General features: G+C 47.4%; 1 protein-coding gene across 2 annotated transcripts in view; it reads right to left on the reverse strand.

Annotated features, from left to right (window-relative positions):
- Positions 1–4,848: 4,848 nt before the first annotated feature.
- LOC144718772 (receptor-type tyrosine-protein phosphatase beta-like) overlaps positions 4,849–27,562 on the reverse strand; it is a 43,168-nt gene continuing 20,454 nt past the window's right edge. For both annotated transcript variants that reach the window (XM_078594298.1, XM_078594299.1), the window contains 15 exons: positions 26,445–26,717; positions 26,012–26,284; positions 23,929–24,195; positions 22,724–22,987; positions 22,029–22,119; positions 20,549–20,596; positions 19,425–19,451; positions 18,751–18,814; positions 17,467–17,557; positions 16,975–17,051; positions 15,238–15,372; positions 14,658–14,780; positions 12,590–12,750; positions 10,969–11,104; positions 4,849–10,473 (listed from right to left, as the gene is read on the reverse strand). In XM_078594298.1, coding sequence (XP_078450424.1) covers positions 10,288–10,473; positions 10,969–11,104; positions 12,590–12,750; positions 14,658–14,780; positions 15,238–15,372; positions 16,975–17,051; positions 17,467–17,557; positions 18,751–18,814; positions 19,425–19,451; positions 20,549–20,596; positions 22,029–22,119; positions 22,724–22,987; positions 23,929–24,195; positions 26,012–26,284; positions 26,445–26,717 — 2,216 coding nt within the window. In that variant the 3' untranslated portion in view covers positions 4,849–10,287. The remainder of the gene's footprint in view (positions 10,474–10,968; positions 11,105–12,589; positions 12,751–14,657; positions 14,781–15,237; positions 15,373–16,974; positions 17,052–17,466; positions 17,558–18,750; positions 18,815–19,424; positions 19,452–20,548; positions 20,597–22,028; positions 22,120–22,723; positions 22,988–23,928; positions 24,196–26,011; positions 26,285–26,444; positions 26,718–27,562) is intronic.

Below are 27,562 nucleotides of genomic sequence, written 5' to 3' on the forward strand. Positions count from 1 at the left end.
GTACACGCACATTTATTAAGCGTGAACACGATAGTGGCTTGTCATGTATTAGATGGCAACGTCTTGGAAGAGGCCTTGATCCAGCATTAGATCAATCATGGCTGGTGACGATGAATATCAACCTCGAATTTGGGCTGGAATAGATCAATATGACGACGCAGGATTTGCTGCCATGGCGAAACAGTGAAAGCCCACTGGATGTCCAATACAGAGGGCGTTAGTTCGATCTCTCGGCGTGGCAGTTAAAACAATGGCGACGCCCCCCCCCCCCCCACCTAAATCTCCCGTCGATTGGACGCCTTTCCGGCAGCAGTGAGACGTGAGCAAAACAGCGCTGAGCCGTTACCTTTAACATGTAACAGAAGAGTGATTTCCATCTTTACAAATAGCTGTATCATCCAGGGATGATGTGTCATCACCAGGTAACGTTTGTCAAACGATGGGGAAGTTGATGGTGGGAGGTGGTAAATTGTTGCGAAAAGCGAAAGTTGGGGTTTGCGTTCCACATCCGAGGCTATGGATCCAGCGACGACATTCGCCCCCTAGCGGTCACTGAACTGAAGCCACAAACCACGACGCACCGGGGCACCGTGCGGAATGAGACAACACTCAGAAGTGACGCTCATAATACAGTGGCCCCTCTACTGACTTATATTCGACTTACGAACTTTCAGAGATACGAACAAACCCTGTCCGTATGTCCAGTTGCCTGTTCGGACCGAGAGTCGTAAGTTCAACCGCCGCCAAGCAATAGATGGCGGTGGTGGCACCTACTTCTGCAAAACGTGAAAAAAAACAGTGGAATCTACATCTACAGGGGATTATACAACTTGTAAAGCCATTCCCCGTGTTTAGTGTACATGCCGTAACAACGTGTTTGGAATCGACAGGAGTAAAATTGGATTTACGAACAAATCGACTTACGAACAAACCTCTGGAACCTAACTCGTTCGTAAGTAGAGGAGTCCCTGTCACAGTAAAACATATATATGTTTTACTAAATATCGGTACAGAACCATGGTCACATCCGATTAGCACGGTTGGTTACGTACGGTGCGAAAGAAGCCCAACGTACATAGCATCGGCGAAACAGAACAAATAAAAAATTCTAAATCAAAAAGAGATACGTGCATGGAATGACACGGAGAGACGCAAATAGGAACACGTGGACTAAGATATCGCTGGCGAGTTACATAATGTGCGTTCTTAAGAAAGTGTGGCTTGGGCAGGACACGCCATAGCTAGAAATGGTTGATGATGGCCCCATGTCTTCTTGGTTCTTTCGGTAAAGTCACGTAGAAGGGAAGTAATAAAATAATACAAATAAAACATAATAAAATAATAATTCTCACGACGTTTCGGCCACAACGCAAGCAGCCGTCCTCAGGTGAAGACCAGGTCTGTCGGGGAGAGAGCGTCTGAATTCGGCTGCTTGCGTTGTGGCCGAAACGTCGTGAGAATTATTTTATTATGTTTTATTTTTATTATTTTATTACTTCCCTTCTACGTGACTTTACCGAAAGAACCAAGAAGATGAATCCCTGCAGTCACAAAAGCTTTAAATCTAGATGGCCCCATGATCAAGAATAATACCGCAGTTGAACGAGTCCGAGATGACGTCGACCGAGAAGATGAAATCGGCTCCGGGTGGATTGTTATTGACGTCGCAAGGATCGTAAGAGGTGGCGGCGAATTGGGCATGCCATCCATCCAGACATCCAGTGGATCGACCATGGCCGATGATAAGACTATACATACCACGGCGTGTTTGTTTACCATCGTAGCTGCCCGCTTGCGCCCACGGTGTAACGTTTACCCAACTTGCGTGGTTGGGTTTTTAGTTTGGGCATCTGTGAAAAACAGCTTACAGCTCATCTTCTTGGTTCTTTCGGTAAAGTCACGTAGAAGGGAAGTAATACAATAATAAAAAGAAAACATAATAAAATAATTCTCACGACGTTTCGGCCACAACGCAAGTAGCCGTCCTTAGGTGAAACCAGGTCTGTCGAGGCGACAGCGTCTGAATGAAACAGCACACGTGCTTGGAGCATATATATATAAGCTGAGTTGGAAGGGGGGGGGGGAAAGGGGGCGCCTTGACAAAAGAATTTGCATATCAAGAGGAATCCAGCATACCCATGGGAAATGCAGGTATGTGATTAGTACTACTTGTGTCCGTGCATTATGCAGGAATAGAGGAATCCCTGCAGTCACGAAAGCTTTAAATCGAAGCTTACAGCTCATCGAATTCCTCGAGTATGAATACATATTCTCATTCTGGTTGGCAGTCACGGAACCTGCACTGTGATTGCTCACATCACACGCGGGTTCAACGCAATAGCACCGATGCCCGCGTATCGATACGAATACTTGCCTCAGCGAGGGATACCGTGGAACGCACCCTCTGTAGGCTCGTGGCAACGAAGCACTTTGCGGCTTAGCTGATGCCACAAACACGAATTTAATACATCGGCTGAGGTTACTGCCAACGTAATTATATACAGATATAATGATTCAGTCGTTCCTATTTGCAACGCATTGATTTTCTGCTGCTGCTGCTGCGGTTTCAAGATGATTTTGTTTAGCCAGATGAGAACTGTCCTCATTGAGTAAAGCTCCGGATTTGGCAAATCGAATGATGTCGACCGTCAAAGCTAAGTACAGGTATTATGGTTATTCTTGATTTGAAGCTTTCGTGACTGCAGGAATCCATACTCTTTGATTATTTCGGTAAAGTCTAAATAGGAAGACGCTGCTTCAGCAGTTCCACTGCTGGATTATATTTTTTCCGCCTGAGGACGACCGCTTGTGTTGCGATCGAAACGTCGTGATAAATTATTTTTTAATTAAAATGTTCTACCTACGTGACTTTACCGAAAGAAGCAGCACTAATAGCCAGGCTGGTCGCTAACAGCTGCGCCACCGCTCCCCACCAGAACCAGCACGACCAGCGGCAGTAGCAGCAGCACCAGCAGCCGTTCTGTGCGCGCCCTAAGGTCACTTGGAACCATCATCACAGCAGTGGCCCACTGCCTCGTGGCCTCGTCGGCTGACAGCCGGTGAGTTAGTGCGGACCCCGCTGAGATGTTGGGCGAATGCGGTGGTTGGTGTGGGTTGTGTGTGGGGTGGGGGAGGCATCAAAGCAAAGCCCCCCCCCCCCCCCGGCACTCCATCTCCTTATGTTCCACACGGGTCATGCTTTCCGAGATCTCGTGCGTGCGCGACCTTTTTTGGGGATGGCTCATCCTAAAATTCTAAGAACACTTTACGTTGTTTTTCTATCCGCTACATTTACACGGACGGACTGCGTGCATTTGCGAATGACCGTGGGCTTAGTTTCTCACCGCTGGCCCCGAAGTTGGAATTGTCGGCATCAGGCGCTACCACTCGGGTACAAAGTTCGCTTATCTATTACCTCTAAATAATAATGACGATGATACGTTTCAATCTTGATTTGAAGCTTTCGTGACTGCAGGAATCCATACCCTTTGGTTTTTTCGGTAAAGTCAGGTAGTTATATTTTATTTTATACCTACGTGACTTTACCGAAAGAACCAAGAAGAGTATGATGATGTTTGCATGCTGGAAAATAAGAGGTTTGGCGGGGGGGGGGGGGGGTAATGACGTCACGCCACGCTTGTGAGGTGGAGGGGTGGGGGTTGATTGGGCTGTTGAGAGGAGGCGAGTCCCGTCGGGACTGCACTCAGATGAGGTTGTGAAGAGGATGGGGGGGGGGGGGGGGGGGTAATGACGTCACGGGACGTAGAAGGTAATGAGGAAAGGAGTCCTGACGTCACGCATCACCGGCGAGTTGGAGCAGAAGGATGGTGACGTCACGCTCGATTTGGGGTGCGTTAGGTTGGGGGTGACGTCACCAGACGCGGGTGGGGGAGGAGTATTGGGAGTAGAGTGGGTTAATGACGTCACGCAACACGGGTGAGGTGGACAGGGAGTGATGACGTTCAAGGGACTCGGGAGTGGTGAGGAGAGGGGGCAGGGTATGACGTCACGCGACATTGGTGAGGCGTTTGCGAGGGATTGATGATAAAGTAATTCGATATCCTTTTCCCGCAGAAGTTCCTATATTATTGTACTCTACATTGTTACAATTAAATGAGCGTATTAATTACCCAATAAATATAAAATAGGGCAAAATTAGAGGATTATTTGAACATATTTTAAAGTCTCACTGAATCTCAAGACTTTTTCAGGAGAATTCCTGCCGAGTTGTCGCAGTATGGGAGGCAACGTTACTGCTGCTGCTGCTTCTGGATCCTAATTGAAGTGATACTGGTAGGAACCTCCTGGTTACACCAGCCCACAGGGGATTATTACGTCCGTCCGTCGTGCAGGGAGGGGCTGGGTGGGGAGGGAGGGGCTGGGTGGGGAGGGGAGGGTGGGGAGAAGCTGGGTGGGGCTGGGTGGGGAGGGGAGGGTGGTGAGGGGCTGAGTGGGGAGGGGCTGGGTGGGGAGGGGAGGGTGGGGCTGGGTGGGTGGGGAGGGGAGGGTGGGGCTTGGTGGGGAGGGTGGGGAGGGGCTGGGTGGGGAGGGTGGGGAGGGGCTGGGTGGGGAGGGTGGGGCTGGGTGGGGGGTGGGAGGGGCTGGGTGGGGAGGGGCTGGGTGGGGAGGGGCTGGTCACCCCGTGGTGCCCTTATAAAACTCAACGTTTAACCTACTCACGCCGGCTTGTGCCCGCCCTCACAGTCGGGCATATTTCCGGAATACACCACGCCGCCGTTGACCCTGGCCATTGACCGAGCAACCCAACGTACCTACCAGCTCCCTCCGCAGGAATGTGTTTTGCAGGTAACGTTTCAGCAAGCGGATATTGGACACAAAACAAGCTCGTCACAAGTCAAAATATATTCGTGAACTAATTTACACAGTAAAAACAATTACAGTAAAATTAAACCCAAAAAAATACAATTATGTTTGGCTGGCACAGTAGATCGAAACGCACAATCATAACATATATAACACGACATGATCATCATGAATACGATAACGACAATACCGGCACACAATCGTCGGTCCAAAGCATAGCCTCTACAATACCCAACAGCACTTTGAATCCCGCCATGCGCAAGCGACCTTCCCCGTGGTGTTCCCATAACCGTGGGGATTTGTTCCCGTGTACACGGAGGCTGGGGAACTTGACAGACTTCCCTCACTGCCTTTAAGCTGCCGCTCCGGGAGATGGGAGTCGAACAGGCGCGCTGACCATGAACAAACATTTCACTACCTGTGAGATCTTCACTCAAAACTGCCCTAGAGGAGATGTACACCCCTAGCTGCCACTGCTATTCAGTGGCCTGGAATCAAATGTATCGCTCCGGATGACCGCTGCAAAGTATGATCTTGAATTTTGATTATAGTGTGCTGATCTTTAAAGGTGCATTGAAAAAATGTCGATACTCCTACTGATACTCCTGCTGTTATGGAATGACTCATGCTGCCAGCTATGGCTGCAAAGTTTGGTCGTACATGTTATGTATATCGTTTATTGTTAAATTTGAATCACAGTTCCTATGATCACTGTTACATTGTTTTTATAGATTTATTTTAGTAATTTCGAAAACGCTTTGGTTTAGCCATATTTGTTTGTTGTAGTACAGAGTTAGACTGACAACTTTAATCTAATTTGCCTTGTGGTTGTTATTGTTTGACTTGCATCCCACTGGGATTTTTGCACACAGCGTTGATATGCGGTGCTTTTTCTGGAATATTTTTGCTGTTTTTTCCTGAAATGTTCTTGTTGCGTGTAGTCACTTTAAGATGTTTCCTTGTTCATGGCTCACAGGGCTCTACATAATAAATGAAATTGAAAAAAACTGAAACAACCACGGGCTACTGCTCGGCGAGCATAGCAAGCATCGCCACTTCACACGCGGATTCGGGAGTGTGTCGTCGAAACGCCACGCACGGCTGGAACCACAAAGTGAAAAGCGCGCATCTCTCCATGCGAACATTCGTTATTCATGTTGGTCATTTTACACAGCATCACAAAAGACAAGTTCTAATCAGTTCCGTGGAAACCCATTATCATGGCCGCAATGTGTCACGTGGCATTGAACGTTATATCGTAAACAATTAGAAATCATGAACATATATACAAATTCTTACTTTACATTTCACCCTATTTTAACATGTACACACACGTTCGGCTCACCCCGATTACTTTCGCAAAGGAAAACAAACAACTATTATCTTCAACTGTACCACGTGATAGAAGATAATGAAAATATTCCAATCTCTTTTCAAATCTGGCATGGATTCGATAGTGGGCTCGGCAACGCGAGTACCGCGCTGTGCAAAGTAAAGTGGTCATGAACAGAACACAGTGGCACCCGTCATGGGAATGTGGACTTTCCAGTGCACCAACGATGAGGGGGCACGAGCTCGTTGAGCGCAGGGGTGGTGCGGCCAGTGCCGGATTAAGCTAGTGCGGGGCCTGTAGCATTTGTTATAAAGGGGCCCTAAATAAAAAAAAAACACATAAATATTAAAACACATATTTTTACTTGCACAGTAAAGTTATTGTATTTTTTCATTTTCTATGCAGCCAGATAATACGACAAATCGCTAACTTTCAACACCCGGTCGTTCGTAAAAGTTGAAGGCGGTATAGTACTATAGTAATAGTGCAAGTGCAGAATCACTGAACCGGAATTGATAGCTTGAAAGCATTTAGCGCGGGGCCCTCGAAAGTGCGGGGCCCGTAGCATGTGTAGCTACTTGTGCTACATGTTTAGCTACTTGTGCTACTGGGATAATCCGCCACTGGGTGCAGCCACATCACAAGGCACGGTATAAACCGCGCGGCAAGTGCGTCGAAAAAATTAAAAACCCAAAACTTTTCGTGGTTTATTTTGTTTTGCTTGCCAGGGACGGAATGCACAAGTCCAATCCACTGATGGATAAGGATCTCCCCATACCGCGGGGCAATTATTTTCCTTTTATCACACTTCACCACCACGCCAGTCAGAGTGGCTCAGTGACAACGGAGTGACTATTGGGTGGAATGACAGGGCAGTGCCGGGCATCACACGCCAATTACAGCAGCGCTGGGGATGGAGACACTTCGTAGAGAGAGGCAGTGAGTCACAACAGGGAGAGAGAAGCGGAAATCCTTGCGTCTGGACTTGAACAAGCGGACATAATCTGCGGTGCGTTTGCCGTGTGAATATGTAAGTGAGTTCCCACTGTGAGTCATCTCTACTGATGTGCTCCTGCGCTCCTTAGTACGGTGGCAGTGTTACAGGAATGGAAATGGCGAGATAGTTTCCGGTTGGTGCTCATCACATCACGGTGTCATTTTTTAAACGTATTTTACACCGACGCGCGCAAGACGCAACGGCGAGCGTTGGCTCGGACGAGGGCTGCTGACGATACGGGGAACGCGAGCGAGAATCAGGCGACGGCTCAAGCGGCGTCAACGTCAATGGCCAAACGGAGCAGGCATTGGAACGGGGAGAAAGGACCAATTTACCCCACAAACCACGAGTCTAAAAAAACTTGTTTTTTTTTATTTTACCAGGTAAGGCCCACTGAGCAATATAACTCTTTGTCAAAAGTGACCTGGCCACAAATGATAGCTCAACGAAGTGGCTTATCATAACGTGGACATTTATAGCAGCTAAATAACTCTTAAACGCACGTTTCTAAATATATAGGCAAAAACCGGAGGATCCGGAGAAAAACCCACGCGACCACAGAGAGAACACGCAAACTCCAAATATACAGGCGTCGGGGTCGGGACCGAACCCACGACCTCCTGTATACCAGGCGAGTTAACATTTCGCCACCGTGGCACCCCGCATAAAAACATCGCTCGGCTGATACGGATATCTCCTACACCGACGGAGAATTGAGAATAGCTCACAGTGCAACTGCGGTCACCGATATCAAACCGCGGTACGCAGAGTGACACCACTGCCCGCTTCTATCAATCACCGGCAGCATGTCAGATATTCACCAGGCTACTTGTGAAGCTGTCCACTGGCTCACCCACCAACCTGAACATGAACAAATAAACATAAGGTGCTTGCCACAAATGGATCACAATACCTTGCTGATCTCGCCAAGGAGCATAAACCATCACGCAAACTTTGGTCATCTAGATTGAACAGTCGTTTCTTTAGAACTGCTTTGTGTGTTTAGTTTGTTGTCCTTACCCGGCAACCTCCGAATATCACGCCTGGCTACGTGCAGTGCAAAATAAGTTGAATATACATTCGTGCATAAACGTTGCTGATTGGCTTCCCTCCGCTCGCAACAAGAATGACTTGCGCCCGTCCAGGTGGCACATTGCACGAAGCGCTCGGCTCGTGATTGTAGAGGTCACGAGTTCAAATCCACGTCGGGTTATGACTGAGTGGTTAATTTTAGAGACTGGTCCCTACCATGGGAATGTGGAATGTACACCTGTGGCTCAGGGTCGTTAATCAGAGAAGAGCGGGACCCCACGGTCAGTGGGAAGGGAGGCACTGTGGCTTCTATTTTGAGGTATTTTGTTTAGACTATCAGAAATAATTGTAAATTTGTATTTTCCATCTTAAAAAAATATATTCTTTGCAGTTACTTTTTCAAGTTTCCATGATGGATGTATCTTGCACCGTAAAATATGTTTGTTCATGAGAACACATACAATTAGCAATGATAAATGCATCTGGCTGGGTGACAGTGTGGAAAAATTAGCAACTCAGAGTTGGCAGTTTGTGACTCATCACCATTATCTTATTAAAAATAAATACTAAATTGCTTGTTTTATGTCAATAGTATTTCACAACTTCTGTTGTTCCAAGGTCTCCCTTTTAAAATAATCTCTTTTGGCTCCTGAATGCACGCTGAAGCAAAAAAATGAGTGGCGATTAAATATATCCAAGTTCACTGGTGCAGAAACTACCACATGAATATTTCTTGTTTTATTTTAACCCTCCCATGCATCTCGTTCGTCCGCGCGATTTGGTGGAGAGGACTCGCTCTCTGCCCTAAATAATCGCCGATGAAATGACGTCGGTTAACACAACCGATTCAGCCGTTTGGTATGGCGTCCCGACGCTTTGTTGCACATTCTGAGAGCTTCTTCAGTCTACACCAGCGGTTCTCAAAGTGTGGTCTGCGGGCCGTCGGGTGGGCCGTGGCAGTCCTGCAGGTGATCCGCGGGGCTGTGATGAAAATGCAGGTCGACCTGGAAATAATTCACTTTTTATATACCCTTTGTTTAGGACATTAATATTTCACTCATATTTAATCTACAAAATTGAAGTTAGGTACACTACCCTGATCAAACTCTCCGAACACTAAGATCTAAATGCCACCCGAGACAAAAAAAGCTTATAGCTGCATAATTTTTTTTATGTTCCGGTAATATGAATATTTTTGTTAATTCCTGGTATTTAGAGAGAGAAGTGAATGCATGTTGTCATCAGACGGGAGGGAAGCTGGGTAGTCCACGGAAATGTTTGCATCGTCTGAGTGGTCCACGGGCCAAAACAGTTTGAGAAACACTGACCTACGCAAACGATATTGTCGGGCAAGCAGATGTACAAAAGCACCAATTAAATTTGGTAAAAAAAGAAGGAAATGAATTCAAGCTCCCAGAATATTGAGTGAATGTCATAATACAACGCTCCACGTGATGGGAACTTGTTCCGGAACGGACAAAGCATCCCAGCACGTGGAACGAAACACGGGACATCGTGCGGGAACGACACGCGCGGTACGACCGGAAAACACGCCGGAGAGCCGTACGGCGCACACCTGCGGAAATCTATGCCGAGGGCCACGTCGTTGGGACTAAATCGTACCAACATCATTCCGTGTGGAACGTGGACTCTGGCCACCGAACGACGGTATTAAATTTTGATTTAAAGCTTTCGTGACTGCAGGGATTCATATTCTTGGTTCTTTCGGTATTAAACTCGCAGTTTGTGCTGCTCATTCGTGAATTTATCCCACGATGCATCCATTGGGGGGCGAAAATTTCAATTTTGTGGCATTGCGCGGTGAAAGAAAAAAATTCTCCTGCGGATCACTCGTTACCGCTTACGATGAAAGCAGTCGCCTGCAATCGCAAGAGACGAACGTTTTGGCGACTTCAAACAAACCATCAGCTATGTACAAGAGCCAAGGATGGTGACAAGCTACAATGATCTTCTCATCTCTGCTCTCCTTCCCCAGACACCACACCCCCCTCCCCACCAACGACGATAGGAATGGATTGTCCCGACGGGTCCGTCCTGCCGACCCCCATTGCTTGGCAGGCCCCGGCTGGGCCACGCCATTTCAATTGTCGGTGAGGAATGTGTGGTTCTCGTTGTTGTTCTGGTTGCGCGGCTCCATGTGGAAGTTGTCGACGATGTTGTTCTCGTAGATGCCCTCGTTGGAGTAGATCACCTCGTAGTCGGAGTCCTTCTTCTTATCCTCCTCCAGCACTTTGAGTATACACTTGTGGATGAATATGTACTGCATCTGCAAATCGCACGTCCACCTTGGTCAGCATTCTAGTCTCTTTGGTCTCAGCCGAGCCGACGGCAGCCTGCGCAAATTTGATCAAGTCTTCGCGTGCGAATTTCATTTAACCGGCATTGTTTATTTTAATAGCCACATTACGTGCACAAAATAAGATTTTATAAAAAAAAAAATCCACAGGTTGTCATCCAGTGCGCGATTGTGTGAGCGTATGAGTGTGTAAGCCTATGAGTGTGCACCGGTGTGCAAGCGTTCGGGTGTGCGAGTGTGGCGGTGTGCGAGTGTGTTTTTGTGCGAGTATATCTTTGAGCGGGTGTGTGGGTGTCTTGAGTGTGCGAGTGAGTGTGTGTGTGAGTGTGCAAGCGAGTGGGTGTGTGAGTGCGCTGGTGTGCGGGTGTTTCTTTGAGTGGGTGTGCGGGGGTACGAGCGAGCGGATGTGTGAGTGTGCGAGTGAGCGGCGTGCGAGCATGCGAGTGCGTGGGCGTGCGGCGGCACCTCGGTTTGCACCATCAAGACGCGACTCATGCGCATGTCATGCACGATGCCGTAGATGTCGATCTCCGGCTTCTTGTCGATGTCCTGCAGGAGGTGGTCGAGCGAGATGAAGGTCCCGGTCCTCCCGACGCCCGCGCTGCTCCCACACGCGCACGGAGACGCAACACACAGAGCGCCGTCGTTTAAATTCCTTGCTTGACTTCGATTCGAACTGGGCTCGTGTTTATTCACTCTGGCAGGCTAGGGTGGCTAGAGGCAAGATGTTAACTACCTCGCCTAGTATACAGGAGGTCGCAGGTTTGATCCCGACCCTGATGCCTGTATGCGTGTTCTCCCAGTGGTCGCATGGATTTTTCTCCGGGTCCTCCGGTGTTCCCCTCCACATTTAGAATCGACACGCATTTAGAGTACTTGGCTGCAATAAATGTCCACGTGATTAGCCCCTTCGTTGAGCTATCATTTGTGGCCAGGTCGCTTCCGAACAAGAGCTATATAGCTCAGTGGCCCTTACCTGGTAAAAAATAAAAGTTTAGTTCACAGAATGCAACAACTACCTCCCGGCTCGGCAGTTGAAGCAACGGGCAAGTTTCTTTCAGTCCCACCCCCTCCCCCCCATCACCTGTCCACCCAGCAGTATAAATGGGAACACCACAGAGTTGGTCAAGCGGCAGGTCGAGTGTGGTGGGGTAAAGTGTGGGCAGTACTCCCAGACTCTTCTTCCTCCAAGACGTCCGCCCAGCGTGAAGGAGGAAGGCCAAACTGCCCGCTAGAGTTGCCCGCTAGAGTTGCCCGCTAGAGTTGCCCGCTAGAGTTGCCCACTAGAGTTGCCCGCTAGAGTTGCCCTCTCGAGCTCCGTCGAGCCGAGACCCATCTGCCAGCAGTGGCGTGAGCGACACGCACAGCAGGGCTGCACTTCTACCATTGCCCTCTATTTACTACTCCCACTACTTTCTGTGATATTTGTGAGTTTACTGCCACAGTGCACACCAGCATCAGTCAGCCTTGGTCAATCGACTGCTGGATGAAGGCGTCCCCCAAAGTCACCGCTATCTTTCACGATCCTGCGATGCGATGATCCACCTAGCACCTGTACACGAGCCGATTCCATTGCTCCATCTCCTGAGGGAACGCCTTCTTGGGTCCGTTCAGCTTCTTGGCATTTCGTTTATAATCAAGACCACAATTTTGTCGCGATTATCTTTAGTCAAATTCATGGCTGATGTGCGAGGAAAACGCAATAATTCGTGCAAAGGTCACAGAATAAGTTTCGGTGATTACCCACCTAAATTTTTCAATGTAAAAAAAAATAAGTAGGTATTTATTTCAAATAATTAAATGAATAAAATAAATGTAATAATAGAACACGACGTTTCGATTGCATCACAAGCAATCGTAATCACTTAGAACTAAATTTGAGAGAGAGACAAAACACAGACACGGAGACACACAACATAGACTGTCTAGAGAGAGACACACAAATTAACGATTTTCCATGACCATCGTGACCTCCTAGCCAAAGCCAGCGTCGATCACGGTCTATCGTCATCACGCATCATCATCGTAGTCATCGTTAAAATCATCGTCACGATCGTTAGAGTCGTTGTCGCCGCCGCCGCTGCACCTGCAGTGGACAACGATGGGGCCGCCCTTGTTCGTTGTGTTCACGTGGGTGCGGAAGATCCGCACGAAGTTGGTGAGCGAGTCCGTCGTGTCGGGGACGCCGTGGTCTGGCCACGCCGTGAAGTGGAAGTGGTACAGCGGTCGCATTTCATCTGTCTTGTGCTGAACCGGAGGATAGGGGAGGGGCGCAGGGAGAAAGCGGCGATTAGTGCGCCCGGCACGCCACATTCAATATGGAGTACATCTCGCGTTGGCTGTGCCGGCTGGTCACGTGCCTACTACTCTGGCGAGACAGCGGTTGGCATGGGAGAGGGAACGTCGTTTACGAGGAGGGAGATAGCGGTTTGCCAAGAAGGAGATGGCGGTTGAAGCGGGAGAAAGTTGTTCGTATGGGAGAGAGAAAGCGGTTTGCAAGGAGAGAGAAAGCGGTTTGCAAGGAGAGAGAAAGCGGTTTGCAAGGAGAGAGAAAGTGGTTTGCAAGGAGAGAGAAAGCGGTTTGCAAGGAGAGAGAAAGCGGTTTGCAAGGAGAGAGAAAGCGGTTTGCAAGGAGAGAGAAAGTGGTTTGCAAGGAGAGAGAAAGTGGTTTGCAAGGAGAGAGAAAGTGGTTTGCAAGGAGAGAGAAAGCGGTTTGCAAGGAGAGAGAAAGTGGTTTGCAAGGAGAGAGAAAGCGGTTTGCAAGGAGAGAGAAAGCGGTTTGCAAGGAGAGAGAAAGCGGTTTGCAAGGAGAGAGAAAGTGGTTTGCAGTCAATGGTGGGACGGCTGCAGGGGAACGGTGGTGGTAATATCTGGGGCGGGGTGAGAGTGTAAAAATAAACATTCGTAGCTGCCGTCTGTTGACAGCGTGGACCCTTAAGAGGCTGGTTGTTTGCGCTTAAGGTCATGACTAGGGCTTAATTTCTGGCGGGGGTCCATCTCAGCAAATATCAGTGGGCCCAGCACACCGTGACTAATATAATTCTCGCTGCATCGTGGCTCCCGGTCATGGTGGCACTTCCCCTGAAGACGGTCCCCGTCTCAAAGCCCCCTGCAGTCAAGGAGGACAACATTCAGTGAGACTGACGCTCTGGTGGGCACGACCGTCCATACACGAAACGTGCAGGGGGAGCGGGGATCATCGCTCATGAAGCCCTTCGCTGTGAGCACAGCAAGACATCTTAGCGGAGTTCCTGTAACAGCTGTTAGGGTTAGTGGTCTTATGCTACGGAATGTGGTCTAGAGATACGGGGGTCGGGGGGGGGAAGCTCTTTACTTAAAATCTCAAACAAATTCCCACGGTCACCAAGAATGACACTTTTTCTTTTTCGACACAGAAGAGTGCTACGACGAGTAAGGAGACTTTTAATGAAACATTTTAATTGACGCGAGGGAAATGCGCGACGACCCACAGGTGCACTTTACAAGGCACTTTTTATGTTTTTTTTTGCAACTGAAAGGTGCCTTTCTTTGTAACCTTTACACAAATGGCAGCAAAATGTACTTATTTCGCTCGTCTCATCCCCTCAAATATATTCCTCACTGACAACATCCTGCCCTTCGGTCAATGACTTATTGTGGGTTGTGTGCATTCACGCATGCACTAAGCGCGTGCGTGTGTGCGTGCGAGTGTGTACGCATGTGTGCGCACCTTGAGACCAGTTGCACAGGTATTCGGTGCTATATATATTAGATCAACTCGGCCTCAAATGAGTACCTGGTGCAGTGTGTAAACATCGCCACTGGGGAGACAAAGGTGGCCGGGTGTGGTGTTGGCAACCCACCCCCTCCTCGTGTGCCATGGCGGCCTTCATTGGTGCTCGATAACAGCACTTGCCATCAACAGTCTTTTAAAGGCTATATATGGGGCATCTCAATACAATAAACTAACATATGATAATGGTGTGTATGTGCGCTTGCATTTGCGTGCAAGCGCACATACATGTATGTGCTCACGTTTCATGGGAACGCGTGTTTCTGAGCACGTGTACGTACACGCGCATACTTGTGCGCGAATGCCTGTTGCCCGCACACGGTGTGCGTGTGTGCGTTTGTGCATGCGAGAGCGCTCGGGGGTGTGAGCGTGCGGGCCTCACGTTCTTGACCAGCAAGTGTCGGATCGTCCACTCGGGGCTCGGTTTGTCCCATTCCATTACGAGGCCGATGTCACCGTAGCGCACTGGCGTGATGTCCATGGGCCAGTAGCACTCGCACTTGGGCTGAGGGGAGCCGCGCGGACGGAGCAGAGACAGAGGAGACAGAATGCAAGGCAGCGAGCGGCAATCAGGGAGGTCAAGTATGGGTCGAGCGACCCCCATGGCCGAGGTCTTCATAGAGTGGTGGGGAGTTGGAGGGGGGTGGGGGGTGACACGTCTCGATTGTATCATCTCGTTCGCTCCACGAGCCTGAACTAAACGCTCGCGTGGAGTGTAACACATTACTGCCAATGGGCGAGATTTGTATACAGTGGAAAACTAAAACTGCTCGCTAACAGCACTTGCTCCTACGGTCTGTTTCAAGGCTATACGGCGGAACTTTGTGGGAGTAGTGGTCGGGGGGGTGGGGGAGGATGGAGTAGAGTCGGTGGGCGGGGGGGGGGTCAGTGGAGTTGGGGGTGAGGACTGAGTGAACCACTACGTAGACCGTTCCATGACCGCGGTCAGTGCTGACACTCACCTGCCCACGCTCCACACAGTTGGTGAGCATCACGATCTGGTTGACCTTCTGCTCCCACACCATCCTCCAGAAGTCCTCCCTCGTGCCCGCCAGGGGCCCCTGCGCGGCGATGTACTCCCGTGACGAGGAGTGGCCCTGCGCGCCGCACAGAGACAAAGATCCCCCATGTAGCCTCTCAACAGACCGTTGTGGCAAGTGCTGTTATTAAGGCTGACAATTGTACACGAGGGAGCGGGTGGCCAACACCACCCTTCATTCGTCGCCCCAATGCTGATGTGTATACACCACACCAGGTACTTAAATAAGGCTTAGTCGACCTAGAGAAGGCCCTGGACCTGTTCAGATATTCGTTACTGTTATTGGCCGTGAGAGGGAAACGATCTCGGGTCACCAGGTCCATAGCGCAGTGCGCTAACCGCTATACAGACAAAGATCCCCCGTATAGGCTTAATAGGCTGTTAGGGAAAGTGCTGTTAGCGAGCACCTATGAAGGCCGGCATGGCACACAAAGGGGGTGGGGTAGCCAGCACCATTACCGGCCGCCTTTGTCTCCCAAATGGCGAAGTTTGCACATCGCACCAGGCACTCATTTGAGGCCGAGTTGACCTTGTGAAGGCCCAGGACTGGTTCAGATATTCATCAGTAGTGTTGGTGATCGCCGGGTTAGTAGCGAGGGTGCTAACCGTTGCACCACCGCTCACACACACACACGCGACACTTCTTCGTGAGCTGCATGGAATGCCGCAAGTGGAGGAGAAAGGCAGTCACGTGTTTTGTTCGTCGAGGTTTAAGGGGCAAAACCTTTCTTAGAATTACTGTTGTTGTTTAAACTCGAAGACACCCCTTCACGTCTTGAGTTCTAAACACGAACCAAAGTCATCAAACCAGATGAATGGCAGCAGCTATAGCACGTGTGTAATGAAGGACTTCGCCACGCACTGCTTGGTCTCCGTCACTCTTTATTCGGGTTAACACCCGCACTCCGCTGGTCCCGACACCGGACCAGCTGCTCCTGGCGACGCGCCCCGCACGTGCTTTCCCGTCAGTCTTTCCCGCTCCCCCGCTCCGCACACCGCTGGCCGACGGTGTGCTGAAGCCCCTGCAGCCACGTGGCTGATGGCGCGGATTCCCCCCGGCCACCCAACGTGGTCCCGCTTCTTCACTCCAACAACTGACCCGGAGCCCTTCCGGGCTCCCACCTATATCCCCTTCACCAAGTGACCCTGTCTCCTCCCTCAACCACGCCCTTCCGAACCTTCCAGATCTCGCCTCCCCATCGCGCCCTGCTGGCTCCGCCCCTAGGTTCCGCCCCCACTCACCTCGCTTCCGATTGGACCCGAGGTGAGCGGGGACCTTCACATACGCCCCCATACTGGCTCCGCCCCCCAATACCCCGGGCCGTATGATTGGCCCAAAGGCCAGCAGCGAACCCCGCTTGCGCTCGCATTACACGTGCAAGGGCCAGTTGAGACCAGCCTCTATCTCTCTCCTTCTCAAGGGAGATCTGGCTATACATAAATACAGATCTGGCTATACATAAGTATTTATGACCGTGTGAATGCGTAGATTATGTGAATGGACCTTGATGTATTTGGCGTTGATGTCAGTGATGGACATCCTTGATGGAGTGTGGTAGTGGTGATGGTGGTGGCGGTCGTAGTGACGGCAACGGCCGTCGTGGTCAAGACGGCAGTGATGGTGGTTATGGTGGTGGTTGCGCAGCGTAGCGACGCTCACCTTGATGTAGTTGGCGTTGATGTAGTCCGAGTGAGGGATGTCCTCGACAGACGCAAGCTTCACTCTGGTGACGTCGACTGCGGGTGGGGCGACGGCCAACGCAAGACAAACGTCAAACGAGGTTTCTTCGAGGTTTCTTACGTTCACTGATATGTGCCATGCCGAGCCAGAACCAAACCATAATCCACTGTCCTCAGCAGACATATGAATCTGGCTCTGGAACGAGCGGAGCCAGGGTCATGGCTTACGACTCAATAATTGCCCGTGACGTATGTCACTACGCTGCGAGATCACGGCGTCATTACATCATCTACACGTGTCTCAACTCGTTCACTGTGCGTACACTAAGCACACAAGTCGCACTGCATCGTCTCATCTACATGGTCTGGTTTATTGCGTGTGAAGTCAGTAGCATGGCTAGGCATCTGTAGTGGAAAAAACTCAACCCTCACTGAGACGCTCAGGGGACAATGTCAGCAGAATGACACTCACACGGGAGGATGTTGGTGTAGCGGTTCTTGGTTCGGTTTTCAGCCAGTGTCGCCGCTTCCATCGCTTGACTCTTGCCAACGCTGCTGAGCTCCTGACAGGTGTGAAAAATTTACCAGAATTGGTGAAATTGGGTGCTCAAACGGCTCAGCATCTCAAAGCACCTTACACCACATCTCAACCACTCCAATGCCCTGCTGCAGTCTAGCCAAAGGATCCCTGGTAGCAGCTCTCTGTAGAGTACAACACAAAAACAGGACCGACTTGCCAAAGGGACGTTAGTCTCCCAGTGAGAGGCAAGTTGCTATGCGGTGTTGCCAATTAAGTTGCGAGTAACTTATCAAATGTGGCAAATTGGGACCGTGATGCCAGCACACATGGCCTTGTCTTTCTACCAACTTGACCAGATTATAAAAGGTGAGTCCAGTTTATTTTAGTTTGATGCACCAGGTGAAAGGTCAAGAGACCGGGATGAGTCTCAGATGCAACAGTGAGCCGGGTCACCAAAATGATCAAAGCAAAAAAATATAAAAGTCAAGTATTGTGGTTAATGCAGACATGATTCCTCGTAAAAGGTTTTGTTGCCAGAAAAAAGGGGAAAACCTATTCTCATATGTTGGTACTGGCAAAGGAGGTTCCATGAAAGTTTCGATCTTCAATCCTTATGTTTAAAAACATTTCATAAGAAGTTTGAAAACGAGAATCGAGCCAGATCAGGAAATATTTTCTTTTTGTTATACTTGCAGAGTGGTTATGGACAAAGTGCAGTGACATTGAACTGTCCTAGAGGTGGCGTTCCAAAAGGCAACACGTTGTTATTACATTTAGGTGGAATTCCGGCTTACACGGACACAAAGAAGGTAGCGACGGTGCATTATGGCGGGACTTCTCCATGCCCAGCGGTAGACATGTTGTGATGTGTCAATTCACTGGCTAAAGTAGGTTTTTACCATTGCGACACAAGCGTCGAATCCTGCGTGTGCGAATCACTTATTTCCGATTGGTATATGTCGCAGGGGGGATGATGGATGACGGTCATAGCATAAAAACAAAGAGGTAGACAAGCAATAGAAAAACGCCTGAGATCGACCAATGAAATGATATTGTGTACAGGCCTCTGGATGGTTTGTTACATTGCAGGTCGTGCGAGGTGGCGGCATCCTGGAGAGAATTTTATCCACCAGTGGACTAACAATGGCTGATCACAATGTGTCGCATGCGGGACTTGTTTGGCCATACTTCACCACGCTGGTCAACGCGGGTTCGTAAAGTAGGTGGCCCACTAACCTGGTATTCCTCGGAAAATAAATACCCAGAGTCGGCCTCACGCTTCTTATAATATTCCGGAAACCTGGAAAATGAGCAATCAACGAGTTTGTTGTAATGAAAGCAACCGAAAAAAACGTTCAATGTTACTCATTAAGAATATCGAATATCTAATCTGTACAATATGCAAGACTTTTAGGGGGGCAATTAATTAAGCGTGGGGCCCCTGTGCACGTACATGCGTTATGTAAAGACAGTATCGTTTTAACGTGCTCCATATCAGCGCTGGACATAACAATTGTCACAATATATTGGCCTCTATTTATTACATTAGTATTATGTATATGCTTGGTTATGCAGGAAAGACTCGCCGAGTCTCAACTATTTCAGGAGGGTCCTGTCAAGGTTTTTGCAGCAGAGGAGTTAAGCGCTATGTTCTTCCCGAGTAAATAAATTTGCGGTGTCATTTTGAACTCTGGACCATGAAGCCGACAAACAATGGTATACTTTTCTTCAAATTATGTCACAGGATCTTTAATATTCACTTTGAAGAAAACGGATTGTATTTTATGCGAATACGCCCGCAGCATTAACCAGGACGGCCTGCCAGATTTTAACCGTAAACCTGTGCAAGCAACAAGCTGTGAACACACTACCGCTCGATCAGGCCACCACTCAGACACACTCAGACTTACTTGCTAAAAGGCACTGGACTTCTTTTCCTATAATCACACAGATGCAAGAACAACTTTCGAAAATCAGCAAACAAGATCAACAAAATTCAGTATGCGACGACGCATCGATGCAACCATTAACGTGTTCTTATTCATGATCAGGGCTATTAATTTCTTACTGAACATGTTCTGGTTCACTATCAGACCGGAGTGACCAGATTACTATTAGCAGACAGCCATAGTGAGAGGAATACTGAATGTGATGTGCTGGGTGCGGCATATCTTCCGGGTAACTGTTCGTCTGAAGTAAGTGGCACGTAACTGGTAAGCCAAACTTCGTTTTCCATAATAGCTCATAGTGTAGCAGGCTGCTCCGCTTCGCGAGTATGGGAACGTTTCTGTGTGCACACAACCGCACGGGCAGGCCGAAATGCTACCTATCAAGCAATTTTTGTTATTTTACTAAGTAAGACCCCACTGAACTATCCAGCACTTTTTCAGAAGTGACTTGGCCACAAATGATCACTCAACGTAGTGGCTTGTCAAGTGGAAATTTACAGCAGCCAAAATACTCTTAAACGCGTGTTTCTAAATGTGGAGGGAAAAACTGGAGGACCCAGAGAAAAAAAATCCACGCAACCACGGAGAGAACACGCAAAAAATCTAAATAAACAGCCGTCAGGGTCGGAATCGATCCCACGACCTCCTGTGTACCAGGCCAGGTAGTTAACATCTCTCCACCATGGCAAGATGTCGATTCGAGAAAGCGTCTTCCTCTTTACCCCTATTCCAGTGGCACATCCGAGTCGAGCCAGCATGAAACCGTCACGGTTAGGGTGGTTTTCCGCATTTAGCTCTGGGCCAAGCGGGATCAGCGGCGTGGTGTTCATTATGCGTGACGTCAGTCAGTACAGCTCAACGCAGCTTCACCACACCCTTCCCAGCACAAACCGGAGCAGGGTGCAGAGGTTGCAAGCTCAGAGGTCACTAACACGGGGGTCACGTGCTTGCGTGTGACGTCAGCGTCAGTGGAATAAACAACCTGGTGTCTCCCGAGCTGCTCCGGGATGGCTCAGCACGTGGTTGTGCCAATTGCAAATGGTGGTAATTGTGCCGTGCGTGTGTTTTGGCCGTGTCTGCATTACCTCATTGAAGATAGTTTATTTGAGGGAACTTCGTTGGGTACGCGTTTCCTAAAGAAACGCAGAAATGGACAACGATGTCAATGATTTAAAGCTTTCGTGACTGCAGGGATTCATATTCTTGGTTTTTTCGGTAATGTCACGTAGAAGGGAAACAAAAACTATATATAAGACAATATTGTATTGTTTCCCTTCTACGTGACTTTACCGAAAGAACCAAGAATATGATGTCAATGATGTTGTTTTAACCCTCGGATGCACCACGTCCTTTGTGGTGTACTGCTACGATTCGTTGGCATTTCAACCACGGTGCACGCAGTTCTCTCCCTCGGGTATCACATATTTAAGGAGGATAAACCACACAAACTCCGGTCATCCTCGCAGCAGTGGCGGCTTTTGGCTGGCCATCGAACAAAGACGGTCACCGCACTCTTCCTTCCGATATTAGGAAGCTGCTGGAGCTGTGCACTTTTAAATCTGGATTTAAAACTAATTTAATTAAAACTGCTTGCATGTTTAATTTGTTGCCTTTCCCCTTGCACTGCCGATGAGCACGGCTGGCTATGTAGAGTTCCAAAAAAAGTTCAACATACATACACATATGTGGCGGCCTAGCAGTGGACAATGTGACTACTATTGCAGAAGCATTATGCAAGGTGGTGGTGGTGGCTGGAGGAATCTGTGTGTACTGTAATGGACATGATGAGAATGTTGCGTATAAATTACAAAAATATTGTTACAAAATCAACATTCACGTGGAGTTTGTTTAACTCAGCTAAATGTTGTGACACTTTTAATAATCCATACGTGAGAGAGTTCAGCACAAGGGGCCTTAGCCATCATCGTCCTCCTACATCGTGAGTTACAAATCATCTATTACCAACAAAATACAAATAGGCAGTACACAATACCATATCGGTACCTCTGCATAAACATTACGGTATTTCAGCCACACAACCTTCTGGGAGTACATACAATTCAGCAGCATTGGATCATCAACGCAAGCAAACTGATTGCATTCTGCATTTCCAAAAGGATGTGTGGCGTGTGGGATGTGCAAAAGAAACGTAACGTTTTATGTGGAGGGACAGATATGGGATCGGGACATATTGTCCGCTTATTATTTGTTTTGCTTATATCCTCCATGATGACGTGCATTATGAGAGTATAATGCATGACTAACAATTCAACTTATTTAAGAATGACAATTAAGAGACAAATAACATACTGTATATGCTACGAAAAAGAAGAATTAGAATAACATAAAAAACTTAAAATTTTCATCAATGGTCCTCTAACTATCTGAGACACTGTTCCAGTACCCAACCAGGCTGCTATTATGATTTAATTTAAAACACCGTGAGCCACCAACTGAATGCCGTGAGCAAAATGTTTGCAATTTAAAAGCAGTACTTGTACACTATCGATCTGGGTGAGCGTACGGAATGTAAATTTTCTATCTATTAAAGTGCAGGGCCATTACCTTCGTCGATAGAACAGGAATCCACTGACAGCACCAGCAATCACTACAATCATTGCAGTCGTCACGCAAGAAATCAGAATGACATCTGGGCCTGCAAAACACAGACCACATAACCATTTGCAAAGCGGTTTCAAACAAACACTTTACATTCTTCAGCAGTGTTTCTTCAACTTGTTTTGGCTCTCAGACCACTCAGCTGATGCAAACGTTTCCAAGGACCAGCCAGCCCCCCCCACCCTGGTGAGAAAATGCATTTACTGATCTCTAAATACCAGCAATAGAAAATGATTCATATTATAGAAACATAAAAAAATGTATGCAGCTCGAAGATGGTTTTTCTTAACGATTAGACGTTTGAGTTAGGGTAGTTTTAATTAGGGTAGTTTACCCAACCCAACTTCATTTTTAAATTAAATATCATAAGTAAAATATGAACATGTCCAAAAGAGAAGGTATTAACATTGTCATTATTTCCAGATCAACCTGCATTTGCGTCACAGCCCCGTGGACCACCTGGAGGACCGTCACGGACTACTATTGAGAACCACTAATCTACAGAAATGTGTTTTTTTAATCTTTAATGATATGAGATGTACGGATATGCGTACAGATTAGAAACATGGCCACTGGTAAAACAGGATGGTACAAAATGTGGCGATGAAATATCATCTTTGCTTGAAACACCATAAACTCACATGTTTTCACTAATTTGTCGACATCTGGAAAACATAAATTCTGGCAGCATGCCTCTACTGACACATTGTACGTAGTGCTGTAGGCCAATGCACCGGTGGCATGGGCATTTTTGCTTGAGTTAAAACTGCCTTCCCATTGAACCGATGAATCTTTCGATAAGACCACGTTGAAGGTTTCGACATTTCCTTCGGGTTTTTCCCACTCTATATTGATGCGATTGTAATTGTTTACTTTTGTTGTGACATTCCTCACTTGGTTTGGATCTGTTGACACATAGACGTGGAATAAAAAACAAAACACTTCACTGTTAGGAGACAAAATGGCAGGGTGGTTACTAATGCAGAGCCCTCTCGGACTGGAAAAGTTCTAAGTTCAAATCCCGGTCATGGCTCGACGCAGTCCATTCCCATATTTTCGTGGCTGATACAAACAAACACCACTGTGTGATTGTGAACAGTGGTTATCCTATGGATAGATTGGCCCCCACTATAAGAACGTGGAATTTCCACGACTGGGTTAGTGCCACCATTGGAGAAGTACCACTGAATCCCAGAGGTCATGTGCAGCGCCATGCCACAGCGTTGCATTTTCCAATGCACTCCTGACAAAGATTGTTGTTTGGCTGGTATCAGGGCCAAACCAGTACTCAAGTTGTCGAAAAGTCCATTGAAAAGGAACATCTTGCAATCCCCCAAAACTGTCACGGAAGCTCCTTGTACAAGTTACAACAAGGATTATATTTCGATTTAAAGCTTCCGTGACTGCAGGGATTCATATTCTTGGTTCTACCGAAAGAACCAAAAGAACCAATAATAATAACAAGGTTTATGGTATATCATCTGTGGGAAAGGCCAAACGCGAACATAAATAGGCACAGGAAGACCGAGCTGTGAGACATCTGAATTTCAGGTAAGCTCATAAACCCTAAAATGCCCTCTTAGAGAGGTTCTCTCAAGCTCCCCCCAGTGGGGACCCCTTCCTCCAGCAGTGGCGTAAGAAAGCAATTGCAGGGCTGCACCTTTACCTTAAATCTGTTGGCCTGCAATTCCGAATGGTTGTTACACTCATTATTTTGTATATATACACGCACGCGAGGCGCAAACAAATGTCATCATCAGAAATTACAGCATTGCCAATATTAATTGCAGACATGTTGTTTTGCGTGGATATTAACGCGACCACTTATCTTATCCGCAACACTTACATGTGAACTGTGCCGTTGGCTCGAGAGTATTTTTACAAAATGAACTGGACGTGGTAACCGAGACATGATATTTGATGCATGGCTGCAATTTTTCGAAAGAGCACTCCGTTTTGTCGGGATTTAGATGTTCTATTAAATCTAGAGATGGGTTACCGTTGGTCAGTAACACGGTATAATTATCTACATTGCCAGAAGCCTTGTCAAAGCCCACTGACAAGCTCTTATTGAGATCTGTAGTGAGATTCAAATTTCTAACCAAGTTAGGATCTGAAAAAAAGAAGACCACACAAAAACAAGCATGTTACAACCTTGACAGCAGTTGACTTCATTCGCACGAGAGAGCCTTGCTCATCTTTCGTACGGCGTGTAGCAGCAATACGCACATCGTTTTTGGAAAAGCCAGTGAAGTTATAAATCAATGGGGTTGTTTTTTGCCATTCATCGGCATCGGTGATGAGCTGACAAACACTGCTTTGGTGCCGCCGTTCTGTGGTTTCAATGGGCGGCAGAGGACCCACGCGTCGCATCGTTGGTTCTGCTCCACAGTCACAGGTGGAACTCTCTGATAGCCTCCACACAGGGCAACAGCATCACAACTGCGGCACTCGCAATTGGGCAGTGTTGAATCGTCATTTGCAACTGATGTCCACGGGGCAACAGCATCACAACTGCGGCACTCGCAATTGGGCAGTGTTGAATCGTCATTTGCAACTGATGTCCACGGGGCAACAGCATCACAACTGCGGCACTCGCAATTGGGCAGTGTTGAATCGTCATTTGCAACTGATGTTCACGCTACAAGCAGTGAGTGCCGTATACAAATAATTATGACTGACTGCACATGATATACAATGGAGGATAGAGCAGTAGTGCAGTGGTTAGCGTACTGTGCAATGAACCCAGAGACCTGAGTTTGTTTCACGACCACGGCTAACATCAGTGATGATATCTGAACGGGTCCTTGATTGCCCCTTCACTAATCTGCACTGACCAGCATGGTGAGGTATGGTCAAATAACCCCCATGACTGACATGGCATGGGGAGAACCTGCATCTAATAGTGGATTGACAAAGTCTAATGAATGGTATTATAAGATGAAAAGTATATGCTAACGCTATATTTATGTTAATACACGATTACAGCTCTTAAGCTTAAAAATAGTACAGTAGACTCTCGATTATCCGCATGTGGTTTAACTGATTCGAGGACTAACTGCGCACCTGAGATTTTGACGTAAAATAATTACTCTGATTTTCCCTTAAGCCCATATTAATAATCTAAAAACAGTTATACATTGTAATTTTTAGAAATGTTTATTAGAAGCCACGTGCTTAAACTGTGCTCCAGTTAATCCCAAACCCAAACAATAGACCTCTACAGCACAGTAGTTGCATATCTTTACAAAAGTGGGTGGCGTTCGATTGGTTATTGTCATGGCTCTGCTGTCCACTCAGTGGGCGGAATCTTCTGCACGGGAGCAGGAAAGTGTTGTCACTGGGCACGCGCATTGATCGGTTGAATCTTTACTACTAATTTTAGCTTTGCTCATTAACAGACTCAATTTTCTTAACTTAATCATCATTTACGCGTAAATTAGTGGATTTTGGCATCGACATCTGCGGAAAATTGCTATTTTGGGATTATCCGCGATTTTGAGTTATCCGCGGCCGTCCTCCCCATCGTTAGCCGAGATAATCGAGAGCCTCCCGTGGTTGGCTTGTGAGGAAATGCACCTCCTAGGTGTGTAGGTCACTGAAAATGAACTCTGAATTTAGTTCTGCAATAGCTCCTTCCACAGCCCATTCTCTAAAAACGGGGTGGTGCACTGTTCACTCCGGGAGTTCTTTATGCCGACACCACAATTGGGGATAGCATTGGGGAGAGACGTATTAAGAAAAAAGAGCCCTAAACTTCCCCTAACTTGGGTCCATGGTCTCGACTGTATCCATTCGGCGTGTAATGATTCCCAGTCTGAGCAATTTGATAATTTTCCAGAGTTCATACAACTGCATTCAAATTGGCAAACATGACATAAATTCGGAATGCGTGTGCTGTCACTCTCTGCGAGTGTCACGGGACTTACTTGTGCACATATCTTTCTTTGCCTGAATGCCCTTGCAATCTCCACCAATGGTTGTGACAATAACCTGGTACAGTTTGCCTGGATCCAGCTTCGAGAACGTGTGTGATGTTTCGTTCGCCATGAGAGATACATTTCCAACAAGGAGCTCATTATTAAGTTCCTTCAGCTCAACAGTGTAACTGGCTGTTTTGCACGTGGTCTGACTAAATTCAACCGTTAGGCTGTCGGTGGTGTCTCTATTTTCGAAAATCAAATCTTCAACAGCGGCAGGATCTGCAAAGACAACACGAGTATTGCACGCATGACAAGCAGAAGTGCAACTTGCAGGAAGACAAAAAACGGCGTGGGGCACAATGCAAATCGGAATGTGCGGAGTAAAGGGGTAGGATTTGTATGAACCGAGAAGCCACCCAGTACCCCCAATAAGACTTACCTGTACACGCTCTTTCAGTCACTTCCTTGCTGTACAATTCTCCACTTAATGTTTTTATACGGACCTCATATATCTTGCAAGGATCTAGTTCAGTAAATAAGTGGTCAGTGATGTCTTTTGATATAATTACTGGCTCAGCCAGAGATCCATTGGTTGTGTCCATCAGTTCAACTGTGTAATGAGTCACATCCCCCATGGCCTTAGTGAAGTTCACCGTCAGGCTGTTGGTGGTGCCCTTATTTTCAAGAGTCAGATTTTCAACGGCTGCAGGAACTGCAACATGAAACACGCACACAAGCACAAGAGATTAACAAAAGTGGTGGTGGCCTGGAAGGGCCATCTATATCACTGGTCAACACACTTTTTCTGGCATAAGGTATTCCAACGGGTTTAAGGTAATTTCGGGGTGCTGAGTCCAAATCTGGCATCAGTTTTTGTCTATCACATCAGGTTTTTTGAGATATCAAATATTGCATTTTCAATAAAAACTGCAGAAGAAAAATATAAAAAAAATGTGGATATCTACATAAAATAATATTATAAACACACTATCCTAAAATACAGCACCATATGTCAACACTAAAGCAGTCACTGACTCACAACTTGCAATCATAAGTGACAGAGTTAATTTCGGGTAAAATCAATGAAAATGGGGTATGCCCATAGCATAAAAATGAGATGTGATAGAGCAAATCTGAGATCAGATTTGGAATCAGCACCCTGAAATCAGTCTAAAACAGCTGCAAAAGTCCAGGCCAGAAAAAAATGTTTTTTTTGTTGACTCCCTGTTACAGCGCTCCATTCCAAATATGAAAGCTGCACATTCATTACTTTGTTTAGGATCGACTCAGAACTTCATCCATGAGGGGTCCATAAAAATGCATTCCGCTTTGTAGAAAGTCAACTGTGGTTATCCTGTGGAGATGGTGCCTACCACGATATCCATGGACAATGAATGGCCACTGATGGTAAGGAGCACTGCACCAATGTTAAATTGAACAGTGATACACTGAAGCTGGCACTGAGATAGAATCATATATTAACTGTTGAAGGTGACGACAGTTGGCAAAGTGATGCATTTGTCTTTAAGGACAATGTTATAATTTTGTAGGTGTGTA

This window comes from Lampetra planeri, chromosome 5 (genome assembly GCF_965212315.1).
Source record: "Lampetra planeri chromosome 5, kcLamPlan1.2.h2, whole genome shotgun sequence".
NCBI classification, from domain to species: domain Eukaryota; kingdom Metazoa; phylum Chordata; class Hyperoartia; order Petromyzontiformes; family Petromyzontidae; genus Lampetra; species Lampetra planeri.